This window comes from Taudactylus pleione, unplaced genomic scaffold (assembly GCF_031769625.1).
Source record: "Taudactylus pleione unplaced genomic scaffold, aTauple2 ptg000292l, whole genome shotgun sequence".
Lineage (NCBI taxonomy): Eukaryota > Metazoa > Chordata > Amphibia > Anura > Myobatrachidae > Taudactylus > Taudactylus pleione.
Genome location: NW_028284694.1, coordinates 867,859 through 884,684, shown reverse-complemented (window position 1 = coordinate 884,684; position 16,826 = coordinate 867,859). Strand labels below are relative to the sequence as shown.

Here is a 16,826-nt window from a genome sequence, read left to right as displayed (position 1 = left end):
AGCATTGCACTCCTAACAGTGCATGTATTCCAGATCTCCTAGTTGGTGCACAGGTGTATTTAATACTGGCTGACACATATTAAAAGATCAACAGGGGGTGCTATTTATTTCATTTGTGATTCTGAGAAGAACATGCAGTAAAATTCTATTATTTTACAACTTCTATTGTGGTTATGGGCTGGGGAGGGGGGTTTCCAGGCAACTGGAAACCCCCCCTGCATGTGCCTATGCCAGTAGTCCCTCCTATGCAGTGCCCCCAGTAGTGGTTGCAGTGCCCCCAGTAGTAGTCCCCCCTATACAGTGCCAGTGCCCCTTACACATATAGGACAAAGACACACAAAAAAAACCCCACAACACTTACCTGAATCCCCACTCACACGCCCATCTGCTCCTCTGTCCTCCCGGCCGGCTCTGCACCAGGGGAGAGACGTCATGACGTCTCTCCCATCTCCCACTGCGTGAGCCAAAAGGTGGAGCTCATGAGTGACCTCCAGCCCGGCTCCAGCCGTGGGTGCAGCAGCCAATGACAGTCTGTCTGACTCTCATTGGCTGCCAAAACAAACACACTGCCGCCGGGTAGTAAGAGTATACTACCCAGCGCTGGCAGCCGTGTTTATTACTGTCTAGTGCGAACCACACTCCGTTTGGTCTGCACTACACTGACTTGACACCAGTGTCCTGGATCGAGGCTGGTGGCGCCCCCTGCACCCTGTCCGATGGCGCCATGGGCACGTACTCTGCTCGACCCCCCCCCCCCCTAGATATGCCACTACTTATGAGAGCTAACTATGGTCGGGTTAAATTGATTGTTGTGATGGTGTACTGTTAAAAGCTAGACAGTCAATGAGAGTTAGGAGAGGGAGTTTTTTGCAGGCTTTTAAAAAGGGGGAGTAGCATGGATTAGGCCTTTTTTGCCTGGTAAATTCCCACCCGTCCTGCTCTGGTTTTGCTTGGTGTTTGCATGGATGGCTTGTGTTGTGTTGTCCTAATCATTCTATGTTTAGGGTAATAAGTGAGGCAAACAGTGGCCATAAAAGCATACAGTATATTTGAGAGAGTGTATTGGCGGAAATGTATCTGTTTGGCGATATCACCCACATGGAGATAGCGGATACCACCCACAAGTGGGTTTTATTTTTATAAATATTCTGGTAAAGGAGAAGGCACTCATTTGCTGATCATGTTCTGCAGGGGTGAGTGCTCTAACCCCCCCTTTTGTATTGATGTTGGTTAGTAGAATCACATCATGGGCCTCTGTTTTCTCGTGCTTTAGTCTGCCACCAGAATTTGGTTATATTTACACTTTCAAATTCCATTTATCCAAATTTAGTTCTAAACCTGTTTTCATAAACAAGTTTAATTTTGCCATATCCATGTGTCCTCGGTTCCTATTCATCATAACTTAAAATTCTCTGGAGGTAATTAGGTATAGAACTCGCATGGAGTTCTACCTAATTACCAGAGGAATTCATCATTCTACCTCTCCATAACTATCTATTCCGAAAAGCTGTCATTTTTGCGATGACAGGTTTTCGGGAAATAGATACTTTTCCCTATCTGCCCTAACTTACCGCAGCTGGAAACAGTGCTGTGCATGCGCTGTTACTTCTGTAAAACCAGCGCATGTGCAGCACTGCCTACAGATGCGGTCATTTTGTGTGTGTTCCCCCAACCCCCTCCACCCTCCGCATACCTCCCTCCTGTCCCGCACTTACCTGCCCGCTGCAGCACCTCCGGCTTCGGTGTCTGCTCTGACACGTGTTCCCCAGCAGACCACAGTACAGTTTAGAAATTTTTTTTTCTAAACTTTATTGTGTTCTGCTGGGAGAACACAGTGTCTGAGCAGCCACCGGAGCCAGAGGACAGACCAGAGCGCCGGTGGAAGATGCCAGGGGACCTCACCAGCTGGAAGCAGGTAAGTCTCACCTGCTATTCGCCACCTCACAGTGGCGGATAGTGCCTCCATCAAATTCCGAAAATACATAATTTTCGGAATTTGATGAATACCGTAATGTCCATATCCCCATACTAATGTATAATGTATGGGGAGTGTGAAAATTAACGCAAGGGGACTTAACCAGGAGATATCAGTGATATCTCCTGTGTTAATACTTCATTAAATACTAAAATAACGGTATTTAAGGAAAATGTCCTTAAAAATGTTATTTTAGTGTTGATGAATAGGCCCCCTCAGTCTTTATTAGATTACTGTGGTTAAGTATACAGTGTGACAAAGAGTCTGACGCTAGACGCTAGAAGATTTAAAGGTTTTGTACTGTACTGTATAAATTAAATATGTCCAAACGCATACTTGCCAACTCTCCCTGGTTGTGTCCCTGACATAGTAGCAATCTCCCTGATTCCCTGAAGAGCCTAGCAATCTCCCTGATTTCACCTTACCCCATTATGTAGCTGTTATATACTTGGAAAAAAAAAAATCAGAGATATATACATTGGGTTCATTATTATAATCTCCCTGCATTGGTTATAAGTCACTATGACTATGTGTATTTTCAAACAAAGTTTCTCGTGGCCAGTTATATGTATGTATGTATGTTTGTATATACAGTTTGTATATATATATATATATATGTGTGTGTGTGTGGATGTAAGTCAATTTTATGACCTGCCTCTCAGATGTAGCAGTACATGTCCACTTTAGCGCGTTGCTCATAGGGGCTGCTTTCACAATCTCTCTGAAATGCTTATTTTAAAAGTAAGGAAGTATGGTAAAAACTTCATGGCTTGTGTCATGAGGACAGGCCCAAGATAAGAGAAACTCATATGGTAAATTATCCAAAATCCATATTATGTACTGTAAGAGAAATGTGATCGAACACTGCAATACGTTCAACACTGATGCTGTCATTGTTTAATTACATTCAAGGTGAAATCCCACATAGAAGTTTTTCCTTTTTTTCATACAAGTTTTGTTCCTCTAACATGAAGCTGATGATCATGTTTCCAAGGTAACTCTCCTATAACCATACTTGCCTGCCTTTTCTTTTCTCCTCCCTGGGGGAAGCACAGGGAGGAGAAGCAGGTGGGTTGTGACAGGGGTGGGGCCTGACAGTTAGCGTCATTAAGCTCCACCTCCTTCGTGGTAAATTGCTGTGACTGGTGCAAAATGAAATAGGGGGCGGGGCTAAATGACACAATTCATGAAGAAGCATATAATTAAGCCCCACCCCCTACACGGGGACCCGCGATCGCCGCAGGAATTCTCCCCAAGTGTCGATGGTGCACGAGATGGTGCGTCGATGGTGGTGTGCCAAAAATCACCAGCGGTGTTATATCGTGCAAAGTCGTAGAAAGTGGGTGTTTCAGGGCTTGCTCATTCAGACACTGGCTGCTGCGCCAGGGGGAGGTAGAAACTGGCATTTGCAAATTATCAGCAGCAACTCCAGCAACAGACGCAGGAGCTGGCGCAATAGCATCCACCTATGAATCAGGCCCATTGAAAACCTCTAGGTGAGTTGGAGCGACGGGTGCGTTCTGGGCCAATTCGACCTTCTTCGCTGTCACAGCTGGTCACTGTACATAAGGCGGAATGGCAGAACATACCGCCTGCTGCTGTCCAGGAACTTGTGGACAGTTTGCCAGGAAGGGTGTCTGCAGTAATCACTGCACATGGTGGATCTACACAGTACTGACATCAACAAAATTTCAGTGATCTATTTGCGGTCAGTGTCCAATCACTTCTGTCTATATAGTGTAGAAACTGAATGGTTACTATGACAACTTCTTGATTTTCTCTCTCTCTCTCGAAAGTTTGATACATCTCCCATTAAAACATTAATGACAGCTTGTGTCAAATACCTAAGAAAAAAAATAACAATGCTGTGTAATTTAAGCTCGGTACACACTATACGATCCATTGTGCGATATATAATTCTGTTGCAGTGTGTGTACGCAGGGCCGGCTCTGCCATTAGGCAGCTCTGGGCAGCCGCCTAGGGTTCCAGGATCTGGGGAGGGGGGCTCCACTGAGTCTGCCCATCACATAATTAAGGATGTCTCTGAGAGAGACATCCTTATTGTAGTCAATGCAGCTGGGGAACATAAGAATCCACCTCCGCACTTTCACCTTACTGATTGGTAAGTGCAGCAAAGGGTTGATTTTTGGGGCGTGGGTCCCCTGGATTGCTTTGGTTGGGTGGCTTCAGGACATCACATTATACACACTTTTTCCTTTTTGCATTTTAGCACCTCTATTGTTTGTTTAATATATATGTATTATTTTTAAGCCTCTATTTTTCACCTTCTTATATATGCAGCAGCAGCTGCTCCTATCTATCTTATACTTTCTTACACTTCACCTTCTCTCATTAGAGTGATGCCCTGGGGTGGCTTAGCTGGGCCTTTTTGGGGGTGTCCTGCGCTCTGGATTTCAACCCCAGAATATATTAGGGACCTACCCACAGAGGTTACCTGGGCGCGGTGGGTAGGCCCATAACCATGGCCATGATTATGCTAAAACCTCTATGTATTGCATAATGTATTATATATATTAGTAATGTTGGAGTTGTGCACCTGTACTTTTTCTTCTTGTGTTTGATTGGCAAGTGGGTATAAGTGATGGTGAGGGGCAGTAGGCTGAAGTTTTGCCTAGGGTGCCCAGAAACCGTGCACCGGCCCTGTGTGTACACATGATCCGTCATTCACGATGGTCGTTCATCGCATCGTCCCATCTGCTGTTCTGCACGGCAGATGGGATGAATCGATGAGCGATGCCATGATGCTACATGCAGTATGGATCAGCACATCACGCCGTCGTACACTGGATTGTGTAGTGTGTACGGCGCATGCAATGTATCCTGTCATCTAGTGTTCACTCTAGCTGACTGCGCCCTGACTGCCGCCGGAGCTAGAGAGGGCACTTCTGTGCACGTGCCCGAAAAGGGGGCGTGGCCATTAAAAAGGGGGCATGTCTATAAGACGCGTCCCCTTTTCGTCACTCTTGGGGGCATGCCCGGCACTTACGGACACGCCAGACAGCCCCCAAGCACTGCCGACGGTGGAGAATAGATCTCGGGTGCATGCGCCCAGTGTCTATTCTACTGCGGTGACTGGGTCACCGCACATTTCCCCACCCGTGGGACACTGCGACCCGCGGGTGAAGACTGTGAGGGCAGGGCACCCTGCTTTTTGCCCTTCAGAAGGAGGGCAGGGAGCTTTTTGCCCTTCAGAAGGAGGGCAGGGTGCCGCGCTCCACTAAATCAGCCTAGCGGGAACGCTATCATCGCGTTATCCCTTCGGTTGGTACACATCATACAGTGTGTACCCAGCTTTAGGCATAAGTATAGTGAGTTACAGTGTATGTAAAAGAAGCTCAACTAATTTTTTAGAGAGGATTGCACCTTATGGGTTTGTTCCAGTGTTCCTCCATTAAAGGATGTTGATAGCATTAGGCATATTTACTTTTTTTAACTTTCACATTTAACTACAATATTAAGGGGCCTATTCATTAAACGTAAAAATTCTCTGGAGATAATTAGCTTTAGAACTCTCATGGAGTTCTAGCTAATTATAGGTGGAATTCATCATTCCACCTCTCCATAAGTATCTATTCCGAAAAGCTGTCATTTTTGCGATGACAGCTTTTCGGGAAATAGATACTTTTCCCTCTCTACACTACCTTATCGCATCTGGAAACAGTGCTGCGCATGCGCTGTTACATCTGTAAAACCAGCGCATGCGCAGCACTGCCTACAGATGCGTTAAGTTTCGTACCCCCCCCCGAACCCCCCACCCCACCCCCCTCCGCTCACCTTTCCCCCCCCCCCCCCCCGACTTACCTGTCCGCGCAGCAGCCTCCGGCTCCGTCCTGCTGGTTTCCCAGCAGACCACATTTTCTTTTTCTAAACTTTCTTGTGCTCTGCTGGGGAGCACACATGACAGACCAGCCTCCGGAGCCTGAGGACGGAGCAGAGCGCCGGAGGGACTCGTCGGGGGACCTGCACACGCTGATACAGGTAAGTGGATTCTGCTATTCGCCACCTCACAGTGGAACTTAGTGGAACGCAGGGGAACTTAGCAAGGAGATATCTGTGATATCTCCTGTGTTAAGTCTGTTCATGAATACCAAAATAACGTTATTTAAGGAAAATGTCCTTAAAAATGGTATTTTAGTGTTGATGAATAGGCCCCTAAACCTCTTAAAAGGCTTGTAATCCGAATAAACACTGATCACTTGTTTTTTTACAGTGATTATTTGTCTAGGACAGATTTGAAAAGGAAGGTGATGGGGATCATTCACAACCCCATGCTGCCATTTTTAGCATTGAACATTCCCTTTACTCTCTCTTGGGTGAAACACATTGTAAAACCAATATTCTAGTTTATGGCAGCTCGGTGTTGAGTCCCTTTTACTGTATGACAGATTCAACGCTGACACCTGGAGGAGAAGCAACCTAACAAAGCACTTATAATACAAGCTCCCACATTCAAAATAATAATTACATTTTATTTTACATAAACATCACTTTAATGATATGTTAGAATTAAACTTGCCTATTCTCTTGGGATGCCCGGGAGACTCCCAAAGTATGTGGAATTCTACAGAACTCCTGGAAGAGCAGACCAACCTCTTGGGTCTCACTTACTGCCCCAGTAATGTGGGTGGTCCAGGGGCCTCATGACACAATTCATGGCGAATAATGACATGTACAATTGGGTAAGCCGTGGTGACGTAATTCATGGGACCGCATCACCAACCTGGACCTTTGATGGAGGGGACCATTAAAAAAGTCAGCAAGAAGAAGCGTCATACATTCGCCTAACGTCAGCAACTCTAGTTATAACCAGACCTGCCCAGTGGTCTCAATCCAGAGCACAAAACGAACCCAGAATCTGATGCACATCAGTAACCTTACATCCAATGGTGACTCACCATAATCGCTGCGCTGCTCACACAACAAACCTATTTAACATCCACTCTCATTGGCCCACATGCAGGTGTCTCCATCCACCCAATTGGTCTGAGAGCAGACATAGCCCGCCCCTCTACCCACCTCACACATAGAGGACCAGTGTGCTTACCCCCAATCATCGTCCGGCCTGCTCACGCCCCTTACGGGACTGCACAGTGCATGCAACACTGTTCTCTGGTTGGGGGATGGGCACCTGAGAGGGGGGCCCGTGGTACTCTGCCTAATATATCCCCTTGACAAGTGCCAGTGTAATCAGATAATCAATGTTATTCACTTCACCGGTTAGTGTTTCTTTTAAAGTTATGACTGATATATAAAAATATACTAGTTTAACGGACCCAGCATATGATGGGTTAGTTTAGTCTCCATCCCCTGCTCAGCTCTGCCCAGCTCTGTCTGGCCCGAATAACTCTCTGCTCTCCTCCGTCCATCACAGATCCGTACCAGCTCCCATTCCCACCCTACACTCCCATACTTACCACAATGGCACCAAGTCCTCTTCTTCTAAGGCTTGCACTGGGAGCCATTGGGACGCATGATTGAGGAGACGGACAGCCTTAAACAAATATATATATATACATGGGCGTGTCTAAAGTGTATGCAGAGAGTGCCATTGCTATGGGGCCCTGGACACAGGTCATTTAGTTGTCTACCAAGTTTCCAGAATTGCCTGATAAGCAATTGGGTCTGACCCCTTGTCAGGCCTAAATGGGGTGACATTCCATTTTCAGTGAATGCTGTGTGTAGTGGATGTTATAATGGTAAGGGTGGCATGTAAGGTGGCATAAGTTAAGTTGAACTGGGCGCTGTAATGTGGTATAGTATGAACTGGAGGACGCTGTAATGTGACATAATATGAACTGGGGCACTATAACATGGGACAATATTTACTGGAGGCACTATAGTATGGCAGAATATGAACAGCAAACACTGTAATGTGGCATAATATAAACTTGGGAAACTGTAATGTAGCATGAAATGAAGTGAAGGCATTGTGATGTGGTATAATATAAATCGGGAGCACTGATATGTTGCACTGTATGACACGTGGGCATTACAGTGTGGCATAATATGAAATGAGGGCACTACAGTGTGGCAAGAAATTAACTGGGCCCCCTACTACAATGTGGCATTATATGAACTAGAGGCACTGCAATATTGACATAATATGTACTGGGGACCCTGTATGGCAGAATGTGAATTGGGGTACTGTGTGGCATAATGTATACTGGCAGCACTACAATATGGAATATTGTATACTAGGGCACTACTATGGGGCATACAGTACAATGAAGTAGGCCACTACTATGGGACATTGAATTAACTATGGGACATAAAATTAACTAGGACACCAATATCATATGTGTGTATGTTATTTCTTGCTCCATTATAGTACATATTTTTTATTAGAATGTTATATAATGAGACCAGCAGATTTCTTAAAATAATAAAATAAATATATCAGTATGAAGATGACGCCCTACTTTCCACTCACCTAACAGCATGTCATTATTTTTTCTCATATTTCTAGAATGATTATTTTCTATTCTGCAGCCTGACAGACTTGCACAGGCAGGAAACAATATGCCTCTTACATTAGGACCACCAAAATGCCAATAGGTTGGGAGAAAGTTTAGCAAATTATTTTCAGATGAATTTACTCTGAAAGTTGTGCACTTAAAAGCAAGTTAAGCGACCTTTTATTTGGCACAGCTCTCGTCTCCTGTGAACACATTAAGTAAATTGATATACAATAGCCGTGCAAGGAGTGCACTGCAGTCTGTGCCATGCATTATGAATAAATGACTGCTAATATATTATGCTGCCAGCCAAGCTCATTCTCACCAAGATTTTTCATCCAGCAGAAACCTGCAGCAAAGATCTGGTCGTTTGTGCAACACGACGCAGCCGTTTTAGGATGGTTATTATAAACACCAGGCTTTCAATATTTGTGTAATTATACTGATTTGTTCCTTTCTTACAGTAACCAAGATATGCACTCAGTGTGAAATTGAGCAGAAATCGGAGACCATGAGGGTTCAGTATTGTGCAAGTGATTTCGGTAAGTGGATCATGACACTGGTGGTCTCATATAGACCAACTGTCCAACCCAGATCTTTCAAATCTATTTTTGCTCTCACCCAAATTACACCTAGAGATAATTTTTCAGTTTTTAATTAATAATGTATTTGCTACTAATGAATCTACTATTGCCTGCATTGTGCATATTAATATTTAAGGGTCTATTTATCATTTTGCGGTGATAGAAAGCAGAGGCGTAACCAGCAGGGCTGCCAAGAGAAATCCTGGGCCCTGGTACAGCAACTTCCCAGGGCCTCAGTATGTTAGGGACAGGGCTGCACCTCTCTGAGGGCGTGTCTAGCATATGAGAAGCACCCAACCATAATATATACACACACACACAATTATATATTGTGATGTCTTGGGGTTAATTAGCACGGTAGAGGGTGGATTGGTGCAGTGTTTAGGTGCTTAATGAGGGTCCACACACAGGTTTCCAGCATACAAATGAGCATGGTGCTTTACTTCAGCATGGTAGTCAGGAAACAACAATAAAATAATAAACAACCTAATCCTCTCTTAGGGCACTATCTCACTTCTTGAGCCCTCTCTATAAGGGTGCAGCTAGTCTGCCAATACAGTCTCTGTAAATGGGGGTCCTTCCTGCAACATGCAGAATTGGACCCTGGCCTGATATAGCTTCCTTAGCCTGCAGCCTCGCTACTTTATAGTACCACAGTCTGAGAGTTTGATGTCTCCCCTTGCCTCCTGCAAGAACTGAACCCAGGCCTTCTGGCCCCCAGTGGCTCTCTTAGCTTCACTGGGCTCTCCTGACTTCTACAGTCTCACCTAGACTGTCCCCAGCAGCCTGACTGGTCTGCCTTCTCATCAGCCCACACATGAGCTCTCTCCACCAGGCAGCCATTAGCCATCTTTCCAAAATGCTTTTCTAGTCTGTGTGGGCGGACCTCACCTGCCCCACACAGAATCAGCTGCTCACCAGTGCCATCTCTGGTGAAACTGCCACAATATATATATATGTATATATACATATATATATGTATATATACATACATTATATACTGTATGTGTATATATATACATATATATATATATATATATATATAGTGCATCCATCACCATTTGTGTATATAATATGATATAACTAATATCCACTAATGGTGATGCATGCATTATATATATATAAATTATATAGCATTTATAGATTCCGATAAAAATCAATAAAAAAATCAACAAAAATCGATAAAAACTGCTAAAATTTCCGAATCCAAAACCCGAGTTCGGTTTTTAAATCCAAGTTCCAAACTGGCAACAGATCCGCACTTGGAACTTGGTTGGAACCAGGTCACAAACGTGAAACTAAATCTTGACCCAGTTTTACTCAGAACCCCTAAATTTGGGTATGTTCGGATTTCAGATATCCAGAGCCGCACATCTAATAATAATAATAGTGATTACATGTGGAATATGCTTCAACTGTGAAGGAAATATATGAACTGCAATAACTCACTTTGGGTTTAGAAACTTGTAGATATTTCTTGATTGTGGTATTACTGTAAATAAAAGTTGGGATGAAATCATTTGCCATTTGTGATGGCAAGCAGGGCCATCAACAGGAGTGTGCGAGAGGCGTCCACGCGAAGGGCCCTGTGGGCGGCACCTTCGCTCCCCCATGTCACCTGCACGTGGCTGGCAGGGTACCTGGAACCGCACTATCTACAAGGGATGCCCTGATCAGGCACCGTGCAGCCTGTGGAACTGCCCTTAGGATGCTCCGGGCAGTGCTATACTTACCGGAGCCAACGCTCCCCTCCCCCAGACGTGACATCATGACGTCACACGTTTACGGGCCAGCACAGGTCGGCATAGAGCCCAGTTACGGCACTGATGGCAGGCATATGGCTACCACTGCATTAGGCGTTATATTTTGTTTCTTAAACTCTGGGGGTCATTCAGACCCACTCGCGAGCGGCAGTACGCTCACAAGTGGGTCGATGGTCCCCACTGCGCATGCGCACGACGGAGGGAGCTCCGTCGTGCGCATGCGCGAGACCTGGCGAGCGAAGGACTTTCCATCGCTCCGGGTCTCGCACCAAAGGGGGCGTGCTGTCGATGTTGATTGACAGCACGCCCCCTTTGGTGGGCGTGCTGGGGGCGTACCTGCCAGACGGAGGCGTTCCTATGGGAACGCCTACCGTCTGAAGCCGGCCCCACTGACATCACTAGTGATGTCAGTGGGAGTGATTTTGGCTCTATCACTCCCACTGACATCACTAGTGATGTCAGTGGGGCCGGCTTCAGACGGTAGGCGTTCCCATAGGAACGCCTCCGTCTGGCAGGTACACCCCCAGCAAAATCACTCCTGGCCTTGCGGTTGAGAAACCCGACCACAGGGTTTCACTCGCAAGTCCGATGGTCGCGATGGTCAAGACCATCGCGACCATCTTGTTGGACGCTCGTATATGCTGTGGGTGGTGACCCACAGCTATACGAGCGTCCAGGAGGACGCTCCATTTTAATGGAGGAGGGCCCTGATTCAGAGCGAGTGCACAATTATAAAATGTTAAACACTGAGCTTTTAAAATTAATGTAGTTCTACAAAAAAAACTTCAAATGCACGTGTGATGCTGAAACGATCTTAAGGGGTTCCTTTTAGAATGGCAATCCTGCAGACGTACTACCTTCTTTTCAGAACTACTGTACATGTGCTGAATTAATCAGAGTATATTAAGATTTCTGAACGCTATACAACGACTGGGGAACATTTCATTAAAACCACAGAAGTGAAATATGTGGATATGATGAGTGAAGATTATTCACTGTCATATTAAATCTTCCGACATGTGAGAGGTGAATCATAAGTTGTTAATTTGCTCCTGGAAGGCAGAATTTGACAGCTAATAACGCACTGCGTGTAGTTGAAATAAAAGCCTTGGGATATGTATGTACAGCGAGTGATAAAATCACCATACTTGTTTTTTTTCGGGACCAACATCTGCCTTACTTATTGCAATCCTTGGCTGTCAATCTCTATTGAATGGAAAATTCTTCGGTTGCATACTTCTGTGATATTCCGTCCACCATTCTAACACCAGGCTCCAAACAGGTTATATTAAAAAAATTGTCCCTTAGCACAGTTCATTAAATGTTACATTTCTAAAAAAAAAATATTGTAGTGGCCTATTTATAATATGTGCTAAGACGCAATTATCTTCCTATGTTATTAATTTTTGGACTTTATTACATTACAAAACAGAAAAAAGCTTTAACGACCAATCAGCTCAGAAAAATAAACAAACCAAAATATAACGGAGGTTTGGGCTAGAACCGACGGCACATAAACTTCTTGTCAGGGATAGAAGGGGTTAATAAAGTTAAAGATGTTTGTTTGAAAGCAGGTGGGCAGATGTGATAGGGCGATAGGTTAGGGGGCGTGTCATGTGAGAGGGTGTGGTGATAGGATGAGAGGTTAGGGGGCGTGTCATGTGAGAGGGTGTGGTGATAGGATGAGAGGTTAGGGGGCGTGTCATGTGAGAGGGTGTGGTGATAGGATGAGAGGTTAGGGGGCGTGTCATGTGAGAGGGTGTGAGGAATCTGCTGTTGTATAATCTGCCTCTTTGAATTTGATCGCCCACCCTCCCTCGACTACTGTGTCGGCTTTATTTCATAGCAGGGAAACGGCAATATTGAAGCGTCCATCTTGCGGCAGTATGAGCGGTGCGCACCCCTTCAGTGCGCTGATTTCACCCTATTGGGGTCAGCGGCACCTCTCGACCGAGCAGGGTGAATGGTGCATTGGCATGGATGTTGGGGCCGCATCACTTGCTCTGAAAGGGATAGTTGGCCCTTGCAAGTTGTAAGTTCACACTTACCCTTGTCTGGGACAGTTGGCCCTCACAAGTTGTGATATCCTTTTGGCCTAAGACAAGTGGATGCTGGTTATTTGCCATTCTTTCTCCTGCCACCATACCTACCATGTAACTAAATAAAGCTGACCAATTAATTTAAACGGCATAACTTGGTCTCGTGTGTTTATTTTAGTTAAATTTAGTTTAAGTTTATGGGTCACATCTATCATCTGACGATAGAAAGTTTAAACAAATGGTATAAAACTAGCATTAGTGCCCTGAAAGGAGGACGAAGGTAAAACAAAAATGAGGATGAACTGAGGGAGGAAATGGTGAGGGACATAGGGCCCTATATATCAAAATCCGCATCTCAGAGGAGGATGGGATGTGAGAAAATCGCCAGGATTTGCAATGCGATATTTGACTACATTGCAAATATGTATAAAATATCACATGCAGGGAGAAATCGTGCAAAGCTCTGTTCCTGCGAATCCTCTCTGCACACTTTTCAGGATATTTCTCAAAAAAAACCTAAATATACCCAACCTCCAGGAACCCTGCTTAACGCCATCTTCAGATGGCATTATTAGCACAGCTCCCCCGTATTTTTTCACAATTAAATTTAGTACATTTAAAGCAGATTGCATTTCCCATTGCAAGTATGGGATATGCGATCTGCTTACTAAAAATATGCAAATTTAAGGGTTGGGGGGAGTTTTTTTTTCAAAAACTCCTCCAATAGCCCTTTCATACACTGAGGTGAAACTAAAATAATGTATAAAGGGCGTGAAAAACCCATTTTCCCATTACTTTAGTAAAAAGATGATTGATAATTAGGGCCTAGTTATTAAAGAACCAAATACAGTCAAACAGATGTTTTTGGAGAATTGTTGTATTATTTAATATTGGGTTATTTAACATAAAAGTAAACCTGAAAACATCAGAAATAGCTAGAAAGCCTCTCTATTTTCATTCACATAAGCAGTCATCATAGCCATCTATGGGGACTGTGAAAATGGGCAATTATGAAAAATTGGCAATAAAATTTTTTTGTTATCACTACGATGTATTGTGATAAAAACTGATTAGTGTAACCAGTTACACTAGTTACCAGTTACTGTATAATGTAAATTGGCCTCATAATATTCTTGGCTCTACTTGACAGAATACCTGGGACTTCTGGAAATTCCATTGCTAAAATATCATCAATCTAAAAGTTGACACTTTAAAACCTTTACTGTTTTCAGAATTATGGCCGGCACACACTAGACGATATGTAAATGGATCAGAAGAGATTTAGAGAAAATCGTCTAGTGTGTACCCTCTATGTCGCTGATGATGCGCGCATCCGCGTGTTGTAAGCGGCATCGCCCGTTGGACCTGCATGCAGGTTCGACGGTCGACATCGTTAGCAAGGGCCATGCTGCTGGATGCAGCATGGCCATCACGATGTGTGTATGCACTTGCCGATGCCGGGACCCCGCCGGGTCCTGTTGCTTGTGAGATTGTGCTGGGTAAACATAGTTAAATTTGTACCCACCTTAAGTGTGTTTTGGCAAAAAGAGCCTCCACACAGCAAATTAATCCTTCTTTTGACCAAGGACCCTTCCGAGGACAGAAAGGTTTATTTTTGTATGTGGCAAATAAATCTGTTGCCCTCTGTGCTAATCCATGAGTGCCCCCTTATTGGATGATTTTAAAGATATGCTTGAGTTAGACCCCTTAGACTTATAGGGAAGCTTCCTCCTTAACCTTGGTTATTAATATATACATACTGTATATAGTATCCTCCCTAATGGGGTTATTAATATATACATACAGTATATAGAACAACAATTTCTCACCTGTAATGGGTCATTAAACAAAGAGTTATTTTTTTGCCTAGAAAATGCCATTGTACCGACTATCCACTTAGCTTCAGATATATGGACAAGCACTACTGGTCACACAATGCCAGCTCATTCACAGGCAGGCTACTCTCTTTATCACTGGCTTCACTAAGAAGCATACTGGTGTCAATCTATTGGAAAAACTTATGGATGTGATAGCAAAATGGCTTACCCCATTAAGACTTTCCTCAGGATTTGTCATTTACAATAATGGAACTAACATTGTACGAGCATTATGACTGGGTGAATTTCAACACGTACAATACAATGTTTAGCATACACAATGAATTTGGTGGTTCAGAATTTTTTTTAAAATGACAGGTCTGTGCAGGAGATGCTGGATGTGGCCCATAAAATTTCTGCCCATTTTCGGGCATTCAGCAACCACATGTAAAAGATTGCAGCAGTTGCAAGAACAGTTCAATTTGAAATTCCACCAACTGAAGCAAGTGTTATTAACCAGGAGTAATTCCACCCTTTATATGCTTCAATGACTGGAGGAACAGTAACAAAACATCAAGAGATACAGATCAAGCCATGATATACAGTACTGAGAGGGGGCACATGTTACCTTACTGCAGCACACTGGAGAATACTCTTGGTTTTATGCAAGCTACTGAAACCATTTGAAACTGTAACCTATGAAGTGAGTTCAGACACTGCCAGCCTGAGGCAGATCATACCCATAATTAAACTACTGGAAAAGCAGGTAGAGAAGCTGAAGAAGGAGATGAAACTAAGAGATTCCAATAAGTATATTGGACTTGTAGATCAAGTTCTTTATTCACTTTGCCAGGACCAAAGGTTTTGCAACATTTTGCATTTAGATTAGTACATTTTGGCAACCATGCTTGAACCTAGGTTTAAGTCCAATGTAATATATTTCTTCCAATTGACACAGATCTTAAGTGATGCAAAGAGCTCCTTGCAAGCATGTTGTTAGCTCAAGTGGCACATGACACATTGCCTGCTTCAGTTTCTCCTGCAAATGCTACTACCAGGAAAAAACTGACCTTTTCCAAGAGAGCTACTCATGATGATGAGTCAACTCAGCACACCAGAGTGAAACATCTTGTAAGGATTAAAGGAAATGCCCGCACCTCTACTGTGACTCAATCTGATACAGTAAGCATCAATAGAATTGTGGATGATTACTTTAGTGATCATTTATAAATTAGTATCTCACACAGGTAGAATTCATTTTGCCTACTAGTTAGAGCTACAGACAGCTCTAAATAGGGAAAAGACAAATGGGAAAGCACAGGCTATATACTGAAATAAAAACACTCTGTAGAAAAGATGGACATCCCAAAATGTACAATGTTAAAGATAAAATGAAAACAGATCCTGCTAAGGATAATCTAAATAAAGTAAATATAATCTATATAAAATCAAGGATTGTTAAGGGAAATAGATGAGTGAGTATAGAGAGGGATCAAAGGGGGATAGAGAAGAGGAGAAAGGAGGGGGTGCTATAGAGAGAGAGAGACAGAAGGATTAATATATATATATTTATATATGTGTATACAAAAGTTCCATAGATCGGCACTCCAATAAAATGAATTGATACAGTACCCAGGAAAAGTCTATCTGCTTTATTGGAGTTTGGGGGTTTAAGAAAAAGCCTGATAATGGGTCCTGGGGGTGTGGATGTGAGAGGAGAAGGGAGGGCTCCATCCACAGGGCCGTTTCAGGTGTTTGACCTTCCAGCCTGAGAGCAGGCTGATTAGTGATTGCACCTGGAAGAGACTCATATAAGCTGTGTTAGGGTTTGGCTCAGGGTCTCACACCTGGGGAGAGCAAGCAGGCAGGCTTGTTCAGAGACACTGTGTTATACTTATTGTATAACATATGCCTATGATTGTGGTGGGGCCAATATTCCCCAACATTTTTGAGAGATGGAATCTGTTGTTTAGTTAGTGCCCAGACGGGCTAGGATTTATTTTTATTATTTCTGTTTTTATACTGCACAATTAAAAACTAGCTATGGCTAGCTTGCATGAAAACCTGGACTGGTGTGCTGTTTCCTGGCTGCTGTGTGTTTTTAGGTGTCCATCTACCCCAGGAGTGGGACCTCTTATCCCGATTTTATTACAAGAGATATAGACCACGCAT

The 16,826-nt window shown here is 43.8% G+C and overlaps 1 protein-coding gene across 1 annotated transcript in view; it reads left to right on the top strand.

The window, feature by feature from the left end:
• The window catches only part of SFRP5 (secreted frizzled related protein 5), a 171,619-nt gene that overhangs the window by 61,159 nt on the left and 93,634 nt on the right, over window positions 1-16,826 (top strand). The window contains exon 2 of the mRNA XM_088482769.1: window positions 8,916-8,993. Coding sequence (XP_088338895.1) covers window positions 8,916-8,993 — 78 coding nt within the window. The remainder of the gene's footprint in view (window positions 1-8,915; window positions 8,994-16,826) is intronic.